At 37.4% G+C, this 17569-nt stretch overlaps 1 protein-coding gene across 5 annotated transcripts in view; it reads left to right on the plus strand.

The window, feature by feature from the left end:
* Positions 1 to 17569, plus strand: part of RAD50 (RAD50 double strand break repair protein) — a 76636-nt gene that overhangs the window by 27345 nt on the left and 31722 nt on the right. For all 5 annotated transcript variants that reach the window (XM_072630003.1, XM_072630001.1, XM_072630005.1 and 2 more), the window contains exons 13-18: positions 3501 to 3676; positions 4140 to 4377; positions 8962 to 9151; positions 11386 to 11512; positions 13324 to 13517; positions 15074 to 15184. In XM_072630003.1, the coding sequence (XP_072486104.1) occupies positions 3501 to 3676; positions 4140 to 4377; positions 8962 to 9151; positions 11386 to 11512; positions 13324 to 13517; positions 15074 to 15184 (1036 nt within the window). The remainder of the gene's footprint in view (positions 1 to 3500; positions 3677 to 4139; positions 4378 to 8961; positions 9152 to 11385; positions 11513 to 13323; positions 13518 to 15073; positions 15185 to 17569) is intronic.

Here is a 17569-nt window from a genome sequence, read left to right on the forward strand (position 1 = left end):
TGATCCATACCAATGAAATCATAGCTCTAGTTCTTATCCCTATATACTCATATATCTATATATATGAATTTATGCAGTCACATAGGCAAATAATGATGGTTGGTTCTATTTTCCCTATGAATTCTTGTATAGTTGTTTAAGAGACCAAGAAAATCAGATTCATAATGTTTTCATTTTTAGTTTTTGTGATCCTAATAAAGGATACTTTTTAATAAATGCTGTATATTATTGTGTGTATGGGTGACTCATAAATGAGTTTGTTTGGTTTTGGTAAATTAAGAAAACACTGTTGTAATAGGCTATTTTTTTAAAATTATGTCTAACCTGAGGCCTCCAGCAAACCTAAATAGATATCAAGGTCCCTGAGGATCTCATACTCTTTCAAGTCTCCGTGTTCTGAGGATGTAGAACTTCTTCCCTCCCTGCTGCCTTCTTCATACTTTGAGGATTCCACCTCTGGGTCAAGGAAAACAAAATTGCTTCCTCAGAGGGGCAAGGCTGCACCAATTCTCTTAGGCCTCTTTTAAAATTAAAAATAACCATTGCTATGTGTGAACTTAAGAGTCCTGAACTGCCCTGGGCTAGACACTTTCTTGTTTCAGCTTCTTGACTTCTCTTATCCTAACTTGGCTTGTTGATTAAGCCTTCACTAGAGCTACTGTTCCTTCAAGCTGTCATTCTGTATCTTGGGCAAATTCTCAGTCATACTATGAGTGTAAGAAAAAGGCTGTTTGCACTTGCTTTCACTTTCTTTCCTCTCTCTCACTTCTCATCACTTTGCAGTCTAGTTTCCAGTCTTGTCACTCAACTGAAGCTGCTTTACCCCAAGGTTAAGAATGACTTCTAACTGCATTAATTCTAATTAATTCTAATTTCTAATTGGTCTTTACTCAGTCCTCATATTTCTTGATCTTTGTAGCATCTGACACTGCTGACCATGCTTTCTTCCTCAATACTCTGATTTGACATGACACTCCCTTCTCCCGGTTCTCTTCCTACCTGATTTCTCCTCACTCTTCTGAATCATCCACACCAAGTCCCCTAAGTGTGCATATCACTTTATTCCGCTTTCTTAACTATATTGTCTCCCTTGTTAACCGTTATCAGCTTCCATGGCTTTGATTATCATCTCTGTGTAGATGACTCACAGGTCAATGTCAGTGTCAGTCTTTCTCCTAAGCTCTAGTCCCACATCATGAGCTGCTTCTTGGGCATTTCAAACTGGATATCCCACCGACATCTCAAACTCAACGTATCCAAAATAGAATTATCTTTACCCATAAACAGTCCTTTTCAAAACTTCATTATTTTAAGTGAGAGAATCATCATAATTCTAATTTCACAACTTTGGTATCTTGATTCCTCAGATTTCCTCATGCTCCATGTCCAATCAGTTGCCAAATCTTGATATTTATGCCCCCTTGACATTTCTTATCTTTTATCTGATGATTTCTGCTTATCCACATAGCTACTACTTTCAATCCTTTGTTTCTCCTGGACTGTTGCAGTTAAGTGCTAATCAGTCTCCCTGATTGAAATCTCACGCACTCCAATTCATCTTCCACATAGCTGCCAGAGTGATTTTCCTGAAGTGCAGGTCTAGCCATATCATCTCCAGTGGCTCTCTTGCTTTTACGATAAATTATTTACCCCTTTTTTGGTTTTTAAGACCTTCCACAATCTTGTCCCATTTGCCTTTCTAGACTCATTTCATATTACTCTGATGCAGACGCACTGTGGTCCAACCAAGCTGTACTTCTTTACACATAGTACTCCATCTCTCATCTCTGTGTCTTTGCACTGGTTATCCCCGTATACCTGGAATGTACTCCTTCCTTAATCCCTTACTTCTTTCAAAGCTCAGCTAAAGCACTACCTTTTATATGAAGCCTTTTTTGACCCCTACCCCAAGGTGCTGATATCCTCCCTCCTGAAATACCTTCTATTTATTTTGAATTTATTTTTTAAACTTATTTTTATTTTTAACTTGACCCCCCACAAAAAAGTGGGCATTTCCATATATATATATATATATATATATATATATATATATATATATATATATATATATATGTATGTATGTATGTATGTATGTATGTATGTATTAGAACCAGAAAAGAGGATGGTACATGGAACAGCAGGTCTCTATTATATATGTATTGCTTTTCTTTTTAAGTATATAATAAATTTAACCTCTAGCTTTTGAAGTTGTCTTGCATGTATGTTCTTATTTCTGGCCTTTGTTTTCTCTGCTTTTTAAAAAAATGGTATCTCAGTGACCTTTCCTTACCTCCTCTCTTTTGGAAACAACAAAAAAAAAAGAGAGAGAGAGAAAATCCCTTGTAAAAAATATGCAAGTCAAGCAAAACAAATTGCCACATTGGCTGTGTCTGAAAAAGTATATCTTATTCTGCATCTTGAGTCTATCACCTCTCTATTTCGAAGCAGCTTCATCATTGGTCCTCTGGATTCTCAGTTGATCCTTGCATTGATCAGAATTCTCAAGTCTTTGAAAACTGGTGTTTTAAACAATGATATTGTTATTATAAATTGTTCTCTTCTACTCACTCCAGTCTGTATTAGTTAATACAGATCTTCCAAGGTTTCTCTGAAACCATCTATTTAATCATTTCTTACACTATATTAATCCTCCTTTATACTCATGTACAATATTCAGACATTCTCTAATAGATGGATACTTCCTTAATTTTCACTTCTTTACAATTACAAAAAAACTGCTACAAATTTTTTTATACATAGATGCTTTTTCTCCTTTGGTCTCCTTGAGGTAGACCTAGTAAGAGCTATAGATGGGTTATACTCTTTGTATACTTATATATAACTATACTGTCCTTAGGAAGAGGGACCATTTCATTTTTGTCTTTGTATCTCCAGCACCTAGCATAGTGCATGGCACAGAGTATAGATCAGGGGTTAAACCTGGATGGAAAAAAAAATTGCATCTTTATTTTCACTAGCCTCTCACTGAAATTTAGCATTTCTTTCAGTTGCTTAAAAACATACTAGGAAAGGGTCATGATCCTCACCAGACTGCTGAAGGGATCCTTGACACAAGGACCACTGTAGTAGACAAAAATGCTTGTTAATTGACTGATTGATTCACTAGATCTCTTTGCTTTATCATATGTACTAAATCTGTCCCTTGCTAACCTGACCAAGTGCTTATCAAACTTTGTTGTAGTTACCTGCTGATATACCTGCTTTAGTCACTAACCTCATTTTTACTTATCATGCTTAGTAACACATTTTTACCTATCTTGTTCAGCAGCCTCCACCCCATCAAGTAGTGGTTCCCTTAGTTATCTTTATATCCTTTTAGCTCTTGTCATATTTTCTTTGACATATGTATATATTTTTTTTGTGGAGAATTATTTTGATTCAATTTTTAACCACATATCTTAAATTATTCTAATTCTGTTTCTCTTTTACATATTTTAAGAGTTCAGTGTGTTTCAAAAGCAGATCCATTTCTATTTCAGTAAAGAACTGGCTTCGGCAGAACAAAATAAAAATCACATCAACAATGAACTCAAGCAGAAGGAAGAACAGTTATCCAAATATGAAGACAAACTATTTGATGTTTGTGGGAGTCAAGATTTTGAAAGTGATTTAGACAAACTAATGGATGAAATTGAAAAATCTTCTAAACAACGAGGTAAAATTTATAATTTTTTGACCATTTAAAAATATGCTTAGAGTTTCCTTTATCATCATACTTTTTTCCTTAAATCAAAAAGGCAATTTTTACAAATGATATTTAGGAATTTTTGGTGAAAGAAAACTTAAATAAGTGAATTTTGTTCCTTTTAAAGGGAAAGGGAAAGGAATAAGCATTTCATATAGTGCCTACTATGTGCCAGGGACTTTGCTAAATGCTTTACAAATATCTCATTTGATCCTCCAAACAACTTTGGGAGATAATTTCAGTTATTATCATCTGTATTATACAGTTGAGGAAGCTGAGGCTTTTGAATAGTGTATTCATTCAATGAATTATAATAAACAATCATACTCGTTATAGAAAAGAAGACAACTTTGATATTTCCTCTTCATATACTTGAAGTCTAATTTATAAAATACTAAATTTAGAAAATTTTATTTTTCTTTCTTAAAAACAGCAATGCTTGCTGGAGCCACAGCAGTTTACTCCCAGTTTATTACTCAGCTAACTGATGAAAACCAGTCATGTTGCCCTGTATGTCAAAGAGTCTTTCAGACGGAGGCTGAACTACAAGATGTGATAAGTGATTTGCAATCTAAGCTACGCCTTGCTCCAGACAAACTCAAGTCAACAGAATCTGAGCTGAAGAGAAGAGAAAAAAGACGTGATGAAATGATGGGGCTTAAACCAATAAGGTAAAAAAAAAAACAAAAACCAAAACTGAACATTTTTCTCATAGTAGCACTGTAAATATAAAAATGCACCCATCCAAACCAAGTATTTGTTAGCTAGTCCTTTCTAAAATAAAGCTGAGATGAAAAATTAAATTACTATTCTTTTTTTTTTGTCCAGAATAAAGTATTAGGCATCCTAGTGAATTCAACAGGCTGATATTCATTGCCTCATGCTGTTATTTTTATTGTTAAAAGAAATTCTATTTTTTCAAAAGTAAGCCCTTCTTAGTGAAAAGTTCTTAAAGTAGTCATGAAACAGATGAGCTTTTATTCTGAATTCTTCAGAGTCACTTCTAAGGGATACATTTTTGCAAAATAAAGGTCAGGTTAACAAGCTTTTTATTAAGCAGGAAGAAATACAACAAGGTTCCCCTCCTTTTTCCCCCCACAGACTCTACCCCAGCAAACAATAAAATAAAATAAAAAACACCAAACAAATCTAGACATTTCACCAGACCAAATCATGATTAGAAAATCCATGAGAAAGTCACAAGGAGTCATTTTTCTGACCTAGGTGACCATTGGATGACAGAGAGGTTTATAGATAGATACTTGGGACAGGGTCTGTCAAGAAGCATACTATAGTCACTCAGCTGAGACCATTCCAACAGCCCAGGGACTGAAAGAGGACTGTGAGCTCAAGAGCAAAAAACGGTCTCAGACCCATGCTGTGGCACCTCAGCCTTGTACACGGAGTGGGAGCAGGTGCCAACTGGCGGTTTTATCCCTCACTACCCCGTTCTGAGTCGCGGATCTGGGGTAGACTGAGGAGGGGACTGCACAAGTTCAGAAACAAATGGCAGCCATGTGGCTCTGAAATCAGAAACAAAACAGCACCTCCCAACTAGCCTCTAGCCCAACATGAAGCCTGCAGTGGACTAACCAAGGTAGAAATCTCAGAGCACGGGGGATCCTGCACTTCTATCACTGTGAACTAGCACATCTTCCCAGCTGGCTGATAGTGGCTGAGTCCAGCAGCCGTCTACTAGAACTTCCAACCTGGGACAAAGCCCCCATGAGTGTTACTCAGACCCAAATCAAGATCAGGAGCAGCAGAGGAGTGATCTGGATCAGACTGGGAAAAGCTTTCAGAAAGAACACAGAAATCTTAAAGGTCCCCAGCCTGGGCTATCCCTCAGATGTTAGAATAACACAACTTGTACCCCAGTATACAAAGACATGGACATAGTTTTTGAGAAACTTGGGAAGTTTTTATGAACTGATGCAGAATAAAGTGAACAGAACCAAGAGAACAATTTAATTAAAGTCAAGCAACTTTAGGGACTCAGATTAGTGTGATGACAGCCACAGTTCCAGAAGGGGTGGAAAAGCAAGAAAACAGATTTTTGCCAATTAAAAAAATTTGAAAAGTAATGCAAAAAAAATCAGTGGACCATTAAAAAATGCACAGAAGACAAAATAAGGAGGTTCAGAAGGAAATAGACAAATAGTATTAGTTTGGAACTAATTTATTTTAAGTTGTAGGTAAAGGAGTTTCAGTTTCATGTACATAATCCTCTTTTTTGATGTTTTATACACATATATAATATAGATGGGGCAATATTCCTGTTTGTCAGTGTTTTTCAAGCTCATGATGACAAAAAAGTAATTTTTTTACAAAAAGAAAAAAAAAGCTTACTTTCTGCCAGACACTGTTGATTGTTGTCCTTTGTTCTCAAAAAAGGACCGAATGATGTCACTATGTTAAAGTCATGTTACAGTGCTTCTGACTATGATCAGACAATACAAGCTCAAAATGTTCTATCACAGGTCAGGTATGAATAGTCCATGTGAACATTTGGAGTGGGTTTCCCAATTTTGCGCATCTTGCGTTTCTTTTAAACTATTCCAATTCTGCTTTGCTCATAGAACACAACAGCCCCTTCTCTGATGAGGGCATGCCATACTGGGCAGTCCTGTCCAAGTGTCTCTGGGCAGTCCTGTCCAAGTGTCTTTCATGTTACACAATCAGTTCCAAAGTTCTTAAGAGACACCTTGAGAGTGTCCATATACCGCTTCTTCTGATCACTATGTGAGGGCTTGCCCTGTGTTGGCATACTGAGCACTGAAAGATTTAGGGGTTTTAGTAGACTTGCCATAAATCAGCAATCATTTTTGGGTGGCAACCAAGAAAATGTTAATGTGATCCTGAGTTTTATTAAGAAAGCAATGACTCCCAAGAATGAGGCAGTGATGATTCCTGTGTATTTAGCCCTGGCTCAAACTACATCTGGAATATTATTTTAGTTTGGAGAAGGGAAGAGTTGGGAGGAGGAGGAAACCACATAATGGCTTCAAGAATTTGAAGAACTTTTATGTAAAATGAGGATTGCCTAACTCTGTTTATCCCCTGAGGGCAGATCAGGAAGGAAAGGGAAAATTTCAAAAGCTTTCTCTTGTGGAATGGGATGCCTTCTAAGGTAGTGAGCTAGTCTTCCGGCAGTGGCCACATGATCATTTTGCCTGGCTGATTGAGTCAGGAGGGTTCCTTTTCAAATGTAGGTTGAACTAGATGACTGCTGAGGTTTTTTCAGCTCTGTGACTGTAATACCTGTAGTGTACCTATCTCATAGGGTTGTTATAAAGTTCAAATGAGCTAGGTATATAGCATTTAGCAAATTTTAAATCAGTATATTATAATAAGAAAGTATATTTATAAAGCATTTTACATACATTTTCTCATTTCAGAGTCACAGCAGTTCTGAAAGAATAGTGCAACAGATAAAATGACTCCCATGTTACATATAGGGAACCTGAGACTGGGAGAGGTAACCTGGCTTGTCCTGGGTCACACACTTTTCAACCCATCTTTCTGACAAGTCCTTCATTCTATTTATTATATCATGCTTCTTTTTAAATGTAAGGTTTTCTATTTGGGTTCAAAAACTCAACTTCATGAGTATGGAATTTGGAGAGTAGTGGTTAGATAGCAGTTTATCTAAAAATGATCTTTGAGTTTTTAGTGGACTGTTATTAAATTAAATATTTTATTTTATTAAATAAACATTTATTTATTTAAACATCTATTATGGGTGAGGCACTGTGCTAAGTGCTGGAGATACAAATAAGAAAAGTCCTTGACTTCAAAGGGCTTACTGTCTAATGGGGGAAGACAACATAAAAAAAAGAAACTGAAAAGCTGAGCGGTAAGGAGAAGCATCCGCCATAGGGCACTGGACACTGAGGTGTGGTGTTCCCTGGAGTTGAAGCCAAGCAGAGCTGCTAATGGAAAATGGAGTTATCAGGAAACTTGTTAAGCCCTTTATAAAGGAAGGCTTTGGGAGAGGTTTAATGCTCTGCCCTCTAGCCCTCCAGTCTGAGGGGAGAGGTAATTTAGAGTTAGTTGAGAAGATGATTGAGTATCAAAACTGTAAGGTCAGGATGAGAGAGAACTAATTTAACCTTAAGACTGCATTTAATGAGGCTCTGTCAAAGACTGGTCCTTCTGTGTTCTACTGTGGTCAGACCATATCTAGAGTTTCATTTTCTGCCTCCTCTGTTTTATGTCAGTGTCCACTGAAGGACATTTTTAAGAAGAGAATATCTAGAGGATAATAAAGGGCCTTGAGATCATGGCCATATTAATATTAGTTGGAGGAAGTGAGAATGTTTAGATTGAAGATGTATTAGCTAGAACACAAAGTATTTGAAGGTCTCTCATGTGGAAGAAGGCTTTAATTTGTTCTTTGTGGCTTCGGTAGGTAGGATTAGGAACAATGGGCATAAGTTGTGAAGCAAATTTAGTTGATATATATGGCTCAACTAGGTTCCCATGTCCACACGATAGAGCTATTTAGAGATACAGTGGAAGACCAGGGGTTTTATAGAGGGGAGAAGGATTGCTCAGAGTATCTGATTTGTTTTCCACCTCTGATGGGCATGGACAAGGAGTCTCCAGGGTATGATGAATCAGACCAGCAGAAGTTTGCTGCATAGAAGATTCTGTCATGGCAGATTATAGATGTCAAAGAGCATGTCTAGAGCAGAGATGGCTTCTTACAACAGGCTAAGCCCCAAAAATATGGATTATGATTGTGCATTAGAGAGTAATGCCACTTTGTTTATTACAAAAAGAGTTTGATTTGGTTGAAATATAGCCTTTGGGGCACTCCTCTAACAATATGGCTTTTTTAGAAACCTTGTACTTGAAAATAAATCTAACTAGGTAAATAGAAATAGAGAATAATATACATGATTGACTTCAACACTGAAAGAGCCAAATTCTGATTTACTGTAATGATCAGTTGTAAGTGGGAGACTGTAGGTGAAGAATGTTGCATGTGTGGTTTGATATAATTAATTGTGTTTAATGGTTTCGCTTTACAATTTTTCTTCTTTACAAGAAAGGCTTCAGTGAGACGGGGAAATATGTTGGGAAATGGCCATAGTGTCAGGCATCAATAACAGCTTCAAATGTACTTTTAATATTAAAAAAATGTAGCACTATGCTTTGCATATCATACATAACTTAGTAAGTATGTTGAATATAATTGTTGAACTGAGCTTTTACTTAGAATTTTGTGTGGTTTTTTTTTTTTTTTCAAGACAAAACATAATTGATTTGAAGGAAAGAGAAATACCAGAATTGAGGAATAAGCTACAGAATGTGAACAGGGACATCCAGCATCTCAAGGGTGAAATAGAAGAACAAGAGACCCTCTTAGGTACTATAATACCTGAAGAGGAAAGTGCTAAAGCATGCTTAACAGATGTCACTATCATGGAAAGGTTACAGGTATGTAAAGTTGCTTTTGGGGGGGCCTGATAATACTTCTGTAGAATTTTTTATGATTTTTATGGTTTCCTTCCCTAGTTATTATCCTCATCAAGTGTCCTATATCCATTAACTTGTAGGCACATTGATCCCTCAAGCCAACCTTTTGATTTGCTCTTACCAACTTTTTGTCTTGTTCTTCAGTACCCTTATCCTATCCTTTGATCTCTTCCAGCAGATGATTATAGATAAATTTTATATGAGGAGGAGGTGGCCAACATGATGTGATTTTAAATGGAAATACTGAAATAGAGCTTGTTCTTGATGTTTTGCTAGGAAAGTCTTATATGTAACTGTGTAAAAACATGTTGGGGACCTCCTCTTGGAAGAGTCTTGCTTGTAACATGAACTCAATAAGAAAGCTTAAGAGTGCGATATACTTGCTGCTCATCCTCATAGCCATAGCTTTATAGTCTCCACATGGCATCAGGCATCTTTTATAGGAATGGTGAAATTTTATGGATAAAGAAATGACATCTTTAAATTGAAAAGAATCTGCTAGAAAATAAGGGGTTTATGATGCTTAGGCATTTGAGTTAACCTAAAATTAAAGAGGAAAGATGAGCAGTACATCAAATTCAAAATTAGAAAGCAGAACTTCATTGTTGTAGTTGTTGGCTTTGCACTGTATAAAAATGAAATTTCATTTTGCTAACAAATTGACAGCTTCTGTTTCATTTCTTTTTTATCCTTTGTATGTCATTTTCATTCCGAACTACATTTTTATTTACTGACATTTATATTTACTAACATTTTTATTGTTTCATTAACTTAATTTCCTAAAAATTAATTAAACTTGTAAACCATGGGTCTCTAAGTTATACCAGCAGAGTCTAAGCTCTGACAGGTTTCACCAAACTGAAAGGCTTCATGGAAAGCCTAGCAGTAGACTGACTTTGTGGCTGTCATTCTAAACACAACCTATATCTCTCCAATTTTTTGTGATTAAACTTGAGAAAGTCATACAGTTGGTGCCTCCACTTTTTATTTTCTCACTCTTTTCAAAACTGTTGCATTCTGACCTCATCATTCAACTGAAATTGCTCTCACCCTAGTTTTCTGTGATCTCTTAATTACCAGATTTAATAGCCTTTTCTCAACCCTCACCCTTTTTGAACTCTTAGCAATCCTTAACATGATTCTTCACCATCTACTCTGTCCTCTCTAGGTTTTTATGACATTTCTTATTCCTAGTTTTTCTTCTACCTGTCTGTTCCTTCTCAGTCTTCTTTACCGATCTTCATTCAGGTCATGACCATGTAGGTATCCACCAAGGGTTTGTCCTGTGTCCTCTTCTCCCTTCTGTACCATCTTGCTTGTGATCTCACCAACTTCCATGAGTGAAGTCTATGTGGATGACTCCAAGATCTCTACATCTAGGCCTCGTCTTTCTCCTGAGCTCCAGTTTCACATCACCAGTTCCCTGTTGAGCATCTTGAACCGTAGACATCTCAAACTTAACATCCAAACACATTATCGTTTTCCTCAAACCCTCCCCCCTTCCTAATTCCTTTATTACTATTGAGAATACCACCATCCTCCCAGTCACCTAGGGCTTGAATTTCAACACCCATATCCAGTCTTCTCTCAAGTTTTGTCATTTCTGCCTTCACAACTTCTTTTATATATAACCCTTTCTCTGCTCACACAGCCTCTGCCACCCTTATTTAGGCCGTCATGTCCTCATAACTGGATTATTGCAATAGCCTGTTGGCTGATCTCCCTCAGGTGTCTCCTTACTCTAATTCATTTTCTGCTCAACTGCTAGATTTTCCTGAAATGGCGATCTGACCATGTTTCCCTCCCTCCTTGATCCCCCTCCAGTGGTTCCCTATAAAACACTCTTCTTGGCTTTTACAACCTTTCACAACCTAGCCCCTTCCTATTTTTCTTACTCTTTACTCCCCTCCACCCACCCTACCATCCAACTTCACTGACCTTCTTGCTATTTTTTGTATTCCTAGCTCCGTTTCTTTTCCCTATCTGTCCCCCATGCCTGAAATGCTCTCCCTCCTACCTCTGCTGCTTGGCACCTTATACTAGAGGCATTTTCCAGTGTTACCCCACTTCTAATACCTACACTTAGCACTGTACCTGTTCTGTTATACGTATTCAATTTGAAGATTCTGAATAACATGATGCATTCACTTTATTAGGCAAAATATTTTTAATGAAATAATTTTATTATTTTTAAGATGGAGCTCAGAGATGTTGAACGAAAAATTGCACAACAGGCTGCTAAGCTACAAGGCGTAGATTTGGATCGAACTGTTCAACAAGTAAACCAAGAAAAGCAAGAAAAGCAGCATAGATTGGACACAGGTAAGACAAAAAATTCAATCTTCCCAAAATGATGATTTATTGTATAAATACCTTTTGTACCCATTCTTCCTTGTTGCCCCAAAAGAAATTTCTATCACCTGACTTTCTTCAGATTGATGATGATATGTCAACTTAAGCAGCCATTCAATTAAACAAACATTTATCTAGCCCCTACACTGTGCTAGATGTATGGGATACCAATACGAAAAATAACATCAGATTCTACCTTATCTCACCCAAATGAATTATAAAAAGATATAATCTGGGCAAAGGAATGGGTGTCTAGAAAAAACTATTTTTATTAATCTGTCATACATGTGCATACATATTTATATAGATAGATAGGTATGAATGTATCTACACGAGAAGGAAGAGATTATCTTCAGCTGAAGCTGTCAAATTTTCAAAGAGGATGTGGCACCCATGTTAAATCTTGAAGGAAGAATGGGATTTTAATAGGTGAAGGATAAGGAAGTAATATGTTGTAAGGATGTGGGATGTCTGTGCAAATTCATGGAAAAGGGAGGAAAGCAGGACAGCCAGTAACCTTGTTTGGCCAGAATGTAGAATACATATGATGGGGAATAGAGTAAAATACAGATATACTTTGGAGATATTATAGATTTGATTCCAGACCACTGCTATAAGGTGAGTATCACAATAAAGCAAATCATGAATTTTTTGGTTTCCCAGTGCATTTAAAAGTTATGTTTACACTATACTGTAGTCTTTTAAAGTGTGCAATAGTATTTTGCCTAAAAAACAATGTACATACCTTAATTAAAAATACTTTATTTCTGAGATTCTCACTCACCTTTATCCCCCAGATTTAATGATTTATGAAGTCTTTTTTTTTTGGAGGGCAGCAGTGGGGTAAAAACAATCAAGGTTAAGAGACTTGCCCAGGATCACACAGCTAATAAATGCCAAGCATCTGAGGCCGGATTTGGACTCAGGTCCTCCTGACTCCAGGGCTGGTGTTCCATCCTCTGTACTACCTAGCTGCCCCAACTTATCAAGTCTTGTTGTATCTGCCTCCATATCAGTCCCCTCACACAATCACCACCTTAATTCACATCCTTATTACTTCTCACCTGGACTATTTCAGTCCATCCTCTAAGGATGCAAAATGATATTCTGAGCCATAACTCTTCCCTGCTCAGTAAGCTCCACTCATTCTCTTTGGGGTCCTTTAAGACCAAATACAGACTCTTCTTTTTGGCACTTAAAGCCTTTTACAATCTGACTCCAATTTCCAGTTTCTAGGTTTATTATATATGTGACTCCCTTTCACACACTCTGTAGAGTAGACAGACTGGCTTTCTTGATGTTTCTCTACATAACAACATTCCTTGGAAATGTACTAACTCCTATGTGTACATGATGTCTCTAACAATGATAATAATAATAGTTTACAATTATATAGTGCCTGCTAGGTTCCAGGTACTTTACAAATATGATTTCATTTAGTCTTCACCCCAGCCCTGTGAGGTAGATGCTATTATTATCCCTATTTTACTATTGAGGAAACTGAGGCACACAGAGCTTAACTGCCTTGCCTAGGATCACTGGATTTGAACTCAGGGTTTCTCTGATGCCAGGCCTGCAGGCTCCACTACACCACCAAGCTATCCTGGATAAATGTAAGTGCCTGGAGGAGAGGAACTGTCTTATTTTGGCTTTGTATCCCTAGTATCTAGCACATATTAGCTACTTAATAAATGCTTTTAAATTGATTAATATGTAGTCTGACAGGGCTTTTTGCTGAAAATGGACTTGTAATAGTTACGTACAATATGTTTTCATTGTAGTCTCCAGTAAAATTGAGTTGAATCGTAAGCTTATACAGGACCAGCAAGAACGAATCCAACACCTAAGAAGTACAATAAATGAACTGAAATCAGAAAAACTTCAGATATCTAGTAATCTGCAACGTCGACAGCAACTAGAGGAACAGACAGTAGATTTGTCTACAGAAGTTCAGTCCTTACATCGAGAAATAAAAGTAAGAATATATAAATTGACATACAACATATGTGAAAACAGTTGGGAAACTAACAAGGGATTATTATTATTTGATTTTTCCCTGTTGTACCCTCTCAGTTAGCAAGATTACTTAAGGGGAGTCATGATAAATGTCTTTCAATCTTTGAAGACTTATTATGTGAAAGAAGATATAAGCATATTTTGGCTTGAGAAGGCAAGAGTAGGATCAGTGTCTGTGAGTTAAGAGAGACAAATTTCAGCTCAGTGTGAATCACTTCCTAACAGTTAAATTGTCAACAGTGGAGTCAGTTCATTATTAGACAGTAACATTCCCATTATATAAGTAAAGGCTAGATGACCACCTGTTAGGGACTGGAATTCCTGCTTGGGTTGGATTAGACCAGGGTCCTTAACTGTTTTTATGTTGTAAACCCTTTGGCAATCTAATGAAGCCTGTTGGGCCCTTTCTCCGAATGATGGTTTTAACTGTGTAAAACAGATACATGGAATTATAAAGAAAACCACTTAACAGTGTAATACACTTACCAAAATATTTTATAAAAGAGTGTCATGAACCTTAGTTTAAGAGCCCTCAGACTAAGGTTGCTTCAAACTTTTAAACTTCTGGGATTGAATTACAACTTGAGAGATGGAGGCATTTTATTTAAACTTTTAGATTTACTATCAGAGTTATTTGTTATTGCACAAATAAAGTCAGATTTAAGTAAATGGAAAAACATTAGTTGCTCATGGGTAGGCCGGGCTAATATAATAAAAATGACAATTCTACCCAAATTAATATACCTATTTAGTGCCATACCAATTAAACTATCAGACAATTACTTTCTAGAGCTGGACAAAATAATATCAAAATTCATTTGGAAAAACAAAAGGTCCAGAATATCAAAGGGACTAATGAAAAGAAATGCTTGGGAAGGTGGCCTAGCCCTACCAGACCTCAAACTGTACTATAAAGCAGCAATTATCAAAACCACTTGGTATTGGCTAAGAAACAGAGAGGTAGACAAGTGGAATAGACTTGGCACTCAAGATGCAGTAGGCAAGGAATATAGCAACCTTCTGTTTGATAAACCCAAGGACCCCAGCTTCTGGGATAAGAACTCATTGTTTGACAAAAATTGCTGGGAAAACTGGATAACAGTGTGGCGGAAATGAGGCATAGACCCATACCTGACACCGTACACAAGAATAAAGTCCAAATGGGTACATGATTTAGGTATAAAGATTGATACCATGAATAAACTGGAGAAGCAAGGAATAGTGTATTTATCAGATCTATGGAGAAGGGAAGAATTCTTTACTAAAGAGTTATTTGTTATATTCATTAAGCCCTGATAAATGTATTATAGGATGCCTTTATAGTTCTATATATGTAGATTAACAAGAACAAGTCAGAAACATAAATAAAGGACACTATCTCACCCACAAACTACTTTGCCTGTAGTATCTGTGTTAAAATAGCCCTAAGAATCATCCTAGAGACATTTCATAGTAAAGGTCATAGAATAATATGAAGCTATTCTTCCTTAATGTATATGCATTTTTTTCTTTTAGGATTCAAAAGAGCAACTGTGTCCTTTGGAAGCCACTCTGGGAAAATTGCAGCAAGAAAAAGAAGAATTAATTAACAAAAAGAATACAAGTAACAGTGTAGTACAGGAAAAAGTAAGACTTCATTTGTAAAGATGGTGTATGTTTTTCATGAAATTTCTTTTTACTTTAGAACACCCAGGAACAGTTTTCTCCTCTTTCAAATGACAGTGTTGAGCTAGATGATCTCTGAAGTGCCTTTGGTACTTAATATTCTTTGATTCTAAAAGTAATGTTTAGATTATTTTTGTCCTAAGGTCTTACATTCTTTATCTGAGTCTTACTTTTGTGGCCCTGGATTCTTAAAAGACCTTTGCAGCAAAACACACTTTCTGTTGGATCTAACTCACCAAGCTAGAGAAGCCTTGAACAGAGACCTAGAAACAAATCAGAAGTATGTTTAAGGATCAGCCTGGGTGAAAAGATTAAGAAAGGCTAGACTCATCACAAAAGGTTGACTAGAAGTAGCCATACTATTAAAATAATGGATCTTTCAGTGTATCACAAAATGGTCTTGTTTATACATATCCTATAATAAATCTCTGATCTTATTGATTCAGTTTCCTCCATTGGTGCAGATGGCAGCCCATCTTGCCTGCTTATCCTACATGATTTGTCTGTGTTCTCTCTGAAGTTTGTCACAGGGGATTCACCCAATTTGCTAGTGGCCTAAAGGACTTATATTCAAAAGAACTTAGTGAGGGGGAGGAGCCAAGATGGCAGAGTAGAAAGACACACATATGCTAGCTCCAAACCCACAGCCCATAAAATACCTGTAAAAAAGAACTCCCAACAAATTCTGGAATAGCAGAAGCCACAGAACAATGGAGTGGAGGAGATTTCTGTTCCAGAGAGACCTGAAAAACCTACATCAAAGGTCCGTCGTGCACCAGACCTGGAGCGGAGCCCAGCCCTGCCTTGGCCACTCGGCACCTGAGAGGAGCAGATCCGAGCAGGCTTCAGGGACAGAATCTCCAGCAGCTGCACAGGTCCCTCCACCCACAGGTGCCAAAGGTCAGTGAGAGAGTCTTTTTGGCTCGCCAAGAGGGGAGCTAGGTGTCTCCATAACTCAGACCCCCTCGGGAGGCAGCAGCAGACAAGGGCTCCCAAAGCAGGCAGGAGCTTGGATCCATTGTTGAAGGTCTCCTCATAAACCCCCTGAGGGAACTAAGCCCTGCGTGGTGGCCCTGCCCCCACCTGAGCACCTGAACTTAATCACAAACTGAATAGCAGCTGCAGCCCCGCCCCCGGCCAAAAGCCCTGAGGCTGGGAAGCAGTATTTGAATCTCAGCCCCCAGTCGCTGGCTGGGAGAATCTGGAGGCGAGGTGGGTGTGGAGAGAAAACTCAGAAGTCAAGTCACTGGCTGGGAAAATGCCCAGAAAAGGGAAAAAAAAATAAGACCATAGAAGGTTACTTTCTTGGTGAACAGGTATCTCCTCCCATCCTTTCAGATGAGGAAGAACAAGGCTTACCATCAGGGAAAGACACAGAAGTCAAGGCTTCTATATCCCAAACATCCAGAATAAATATTCAATGGGCTCAGGCCATGGAAGAGCTCAAAAAGGATTTTGAAAATCAAGTTAGAGAGGTGGAGGAAAAACTGGGAAGAGAAATGAGAGAGATGAAAGAAAAGCATGAAAAGCAGGTCAACACCTTGCTAAAGGAGACTCAAAAAAATGCTGAAGAAAATAACACCTTGAAAAATAGGCTAACTCAATTGGCAAAAGAAGTTCAAAAAGCCAGTGAGGAGAAGAATGTTTTCAAAAGCAGAATTAGCCAAATGGAAAAGGAGGTTCAAAAGCTCACTGAAGAAAAGAGTTCTTTCAAAATTAGAATGGAACAGATGGAGGCTAATGACTTTATGAGAAATCACAAAACAAAACCAAAAGAATGAAAAAATGGAAGATAATGTGAAATATCTCATTGGAAAAACAACTGACCTGGAAAATAGATCCAGGAGAGACAATTTAAAAATTATGGGACTACCTGAAAGCCATGATCAAAAAAAGAGCCTAGATATCATCTTTCATGAAATTATCAAGGAAAACTGCCCTGAGATTCCAGAACCAGAGGGCAGAATAAGTATTCAAGGAATCCACCCATCACCACCTGAAGGAGATCCAAAAAGAGAAACTCCCAGGAACATTGTGGCCAAATTCCAGAGTTCCCTGGTCAAGGAGAAAATATTGCAAGCAGCTAGAAAGAAACAATTCAAGTATTGTGGAAATACAATCAGGATAACACAAGATCTAGCAGCTTCTACATTAAGGATTGAAGGGTGTGGAATATGATATTCCAGACGTCAAAGGAACTAGGACTAAAACCAAGAATCACCTACCCAGCAAAACTGAGTATAATACTTCAGGGGGAAAATAGTCATTCAATGAAATAGAGGACTTTCAAGCATTCTTGATGAAAAGACCAGAGCTGAAAAGAAGATTTGACTTTCAAACACAAAA

The sequence above is a fragment of the Notamacropus eugenii genome, chromosome 1 (assembly GCF_028372415.1).
Source record: "Notamacropus eugenii isolate mMacEug1 chromosome 1, mMacEug1.pri_v2, whole genome shotgun sequence".
Classification (NCBI taxonomy): domain Eukaryota; kingdom Metazoa; phylum Chordata; class Mammalia; order Diprotodontia; family Macropodidae; genus Notamacropus; species Notamacropus eugenii.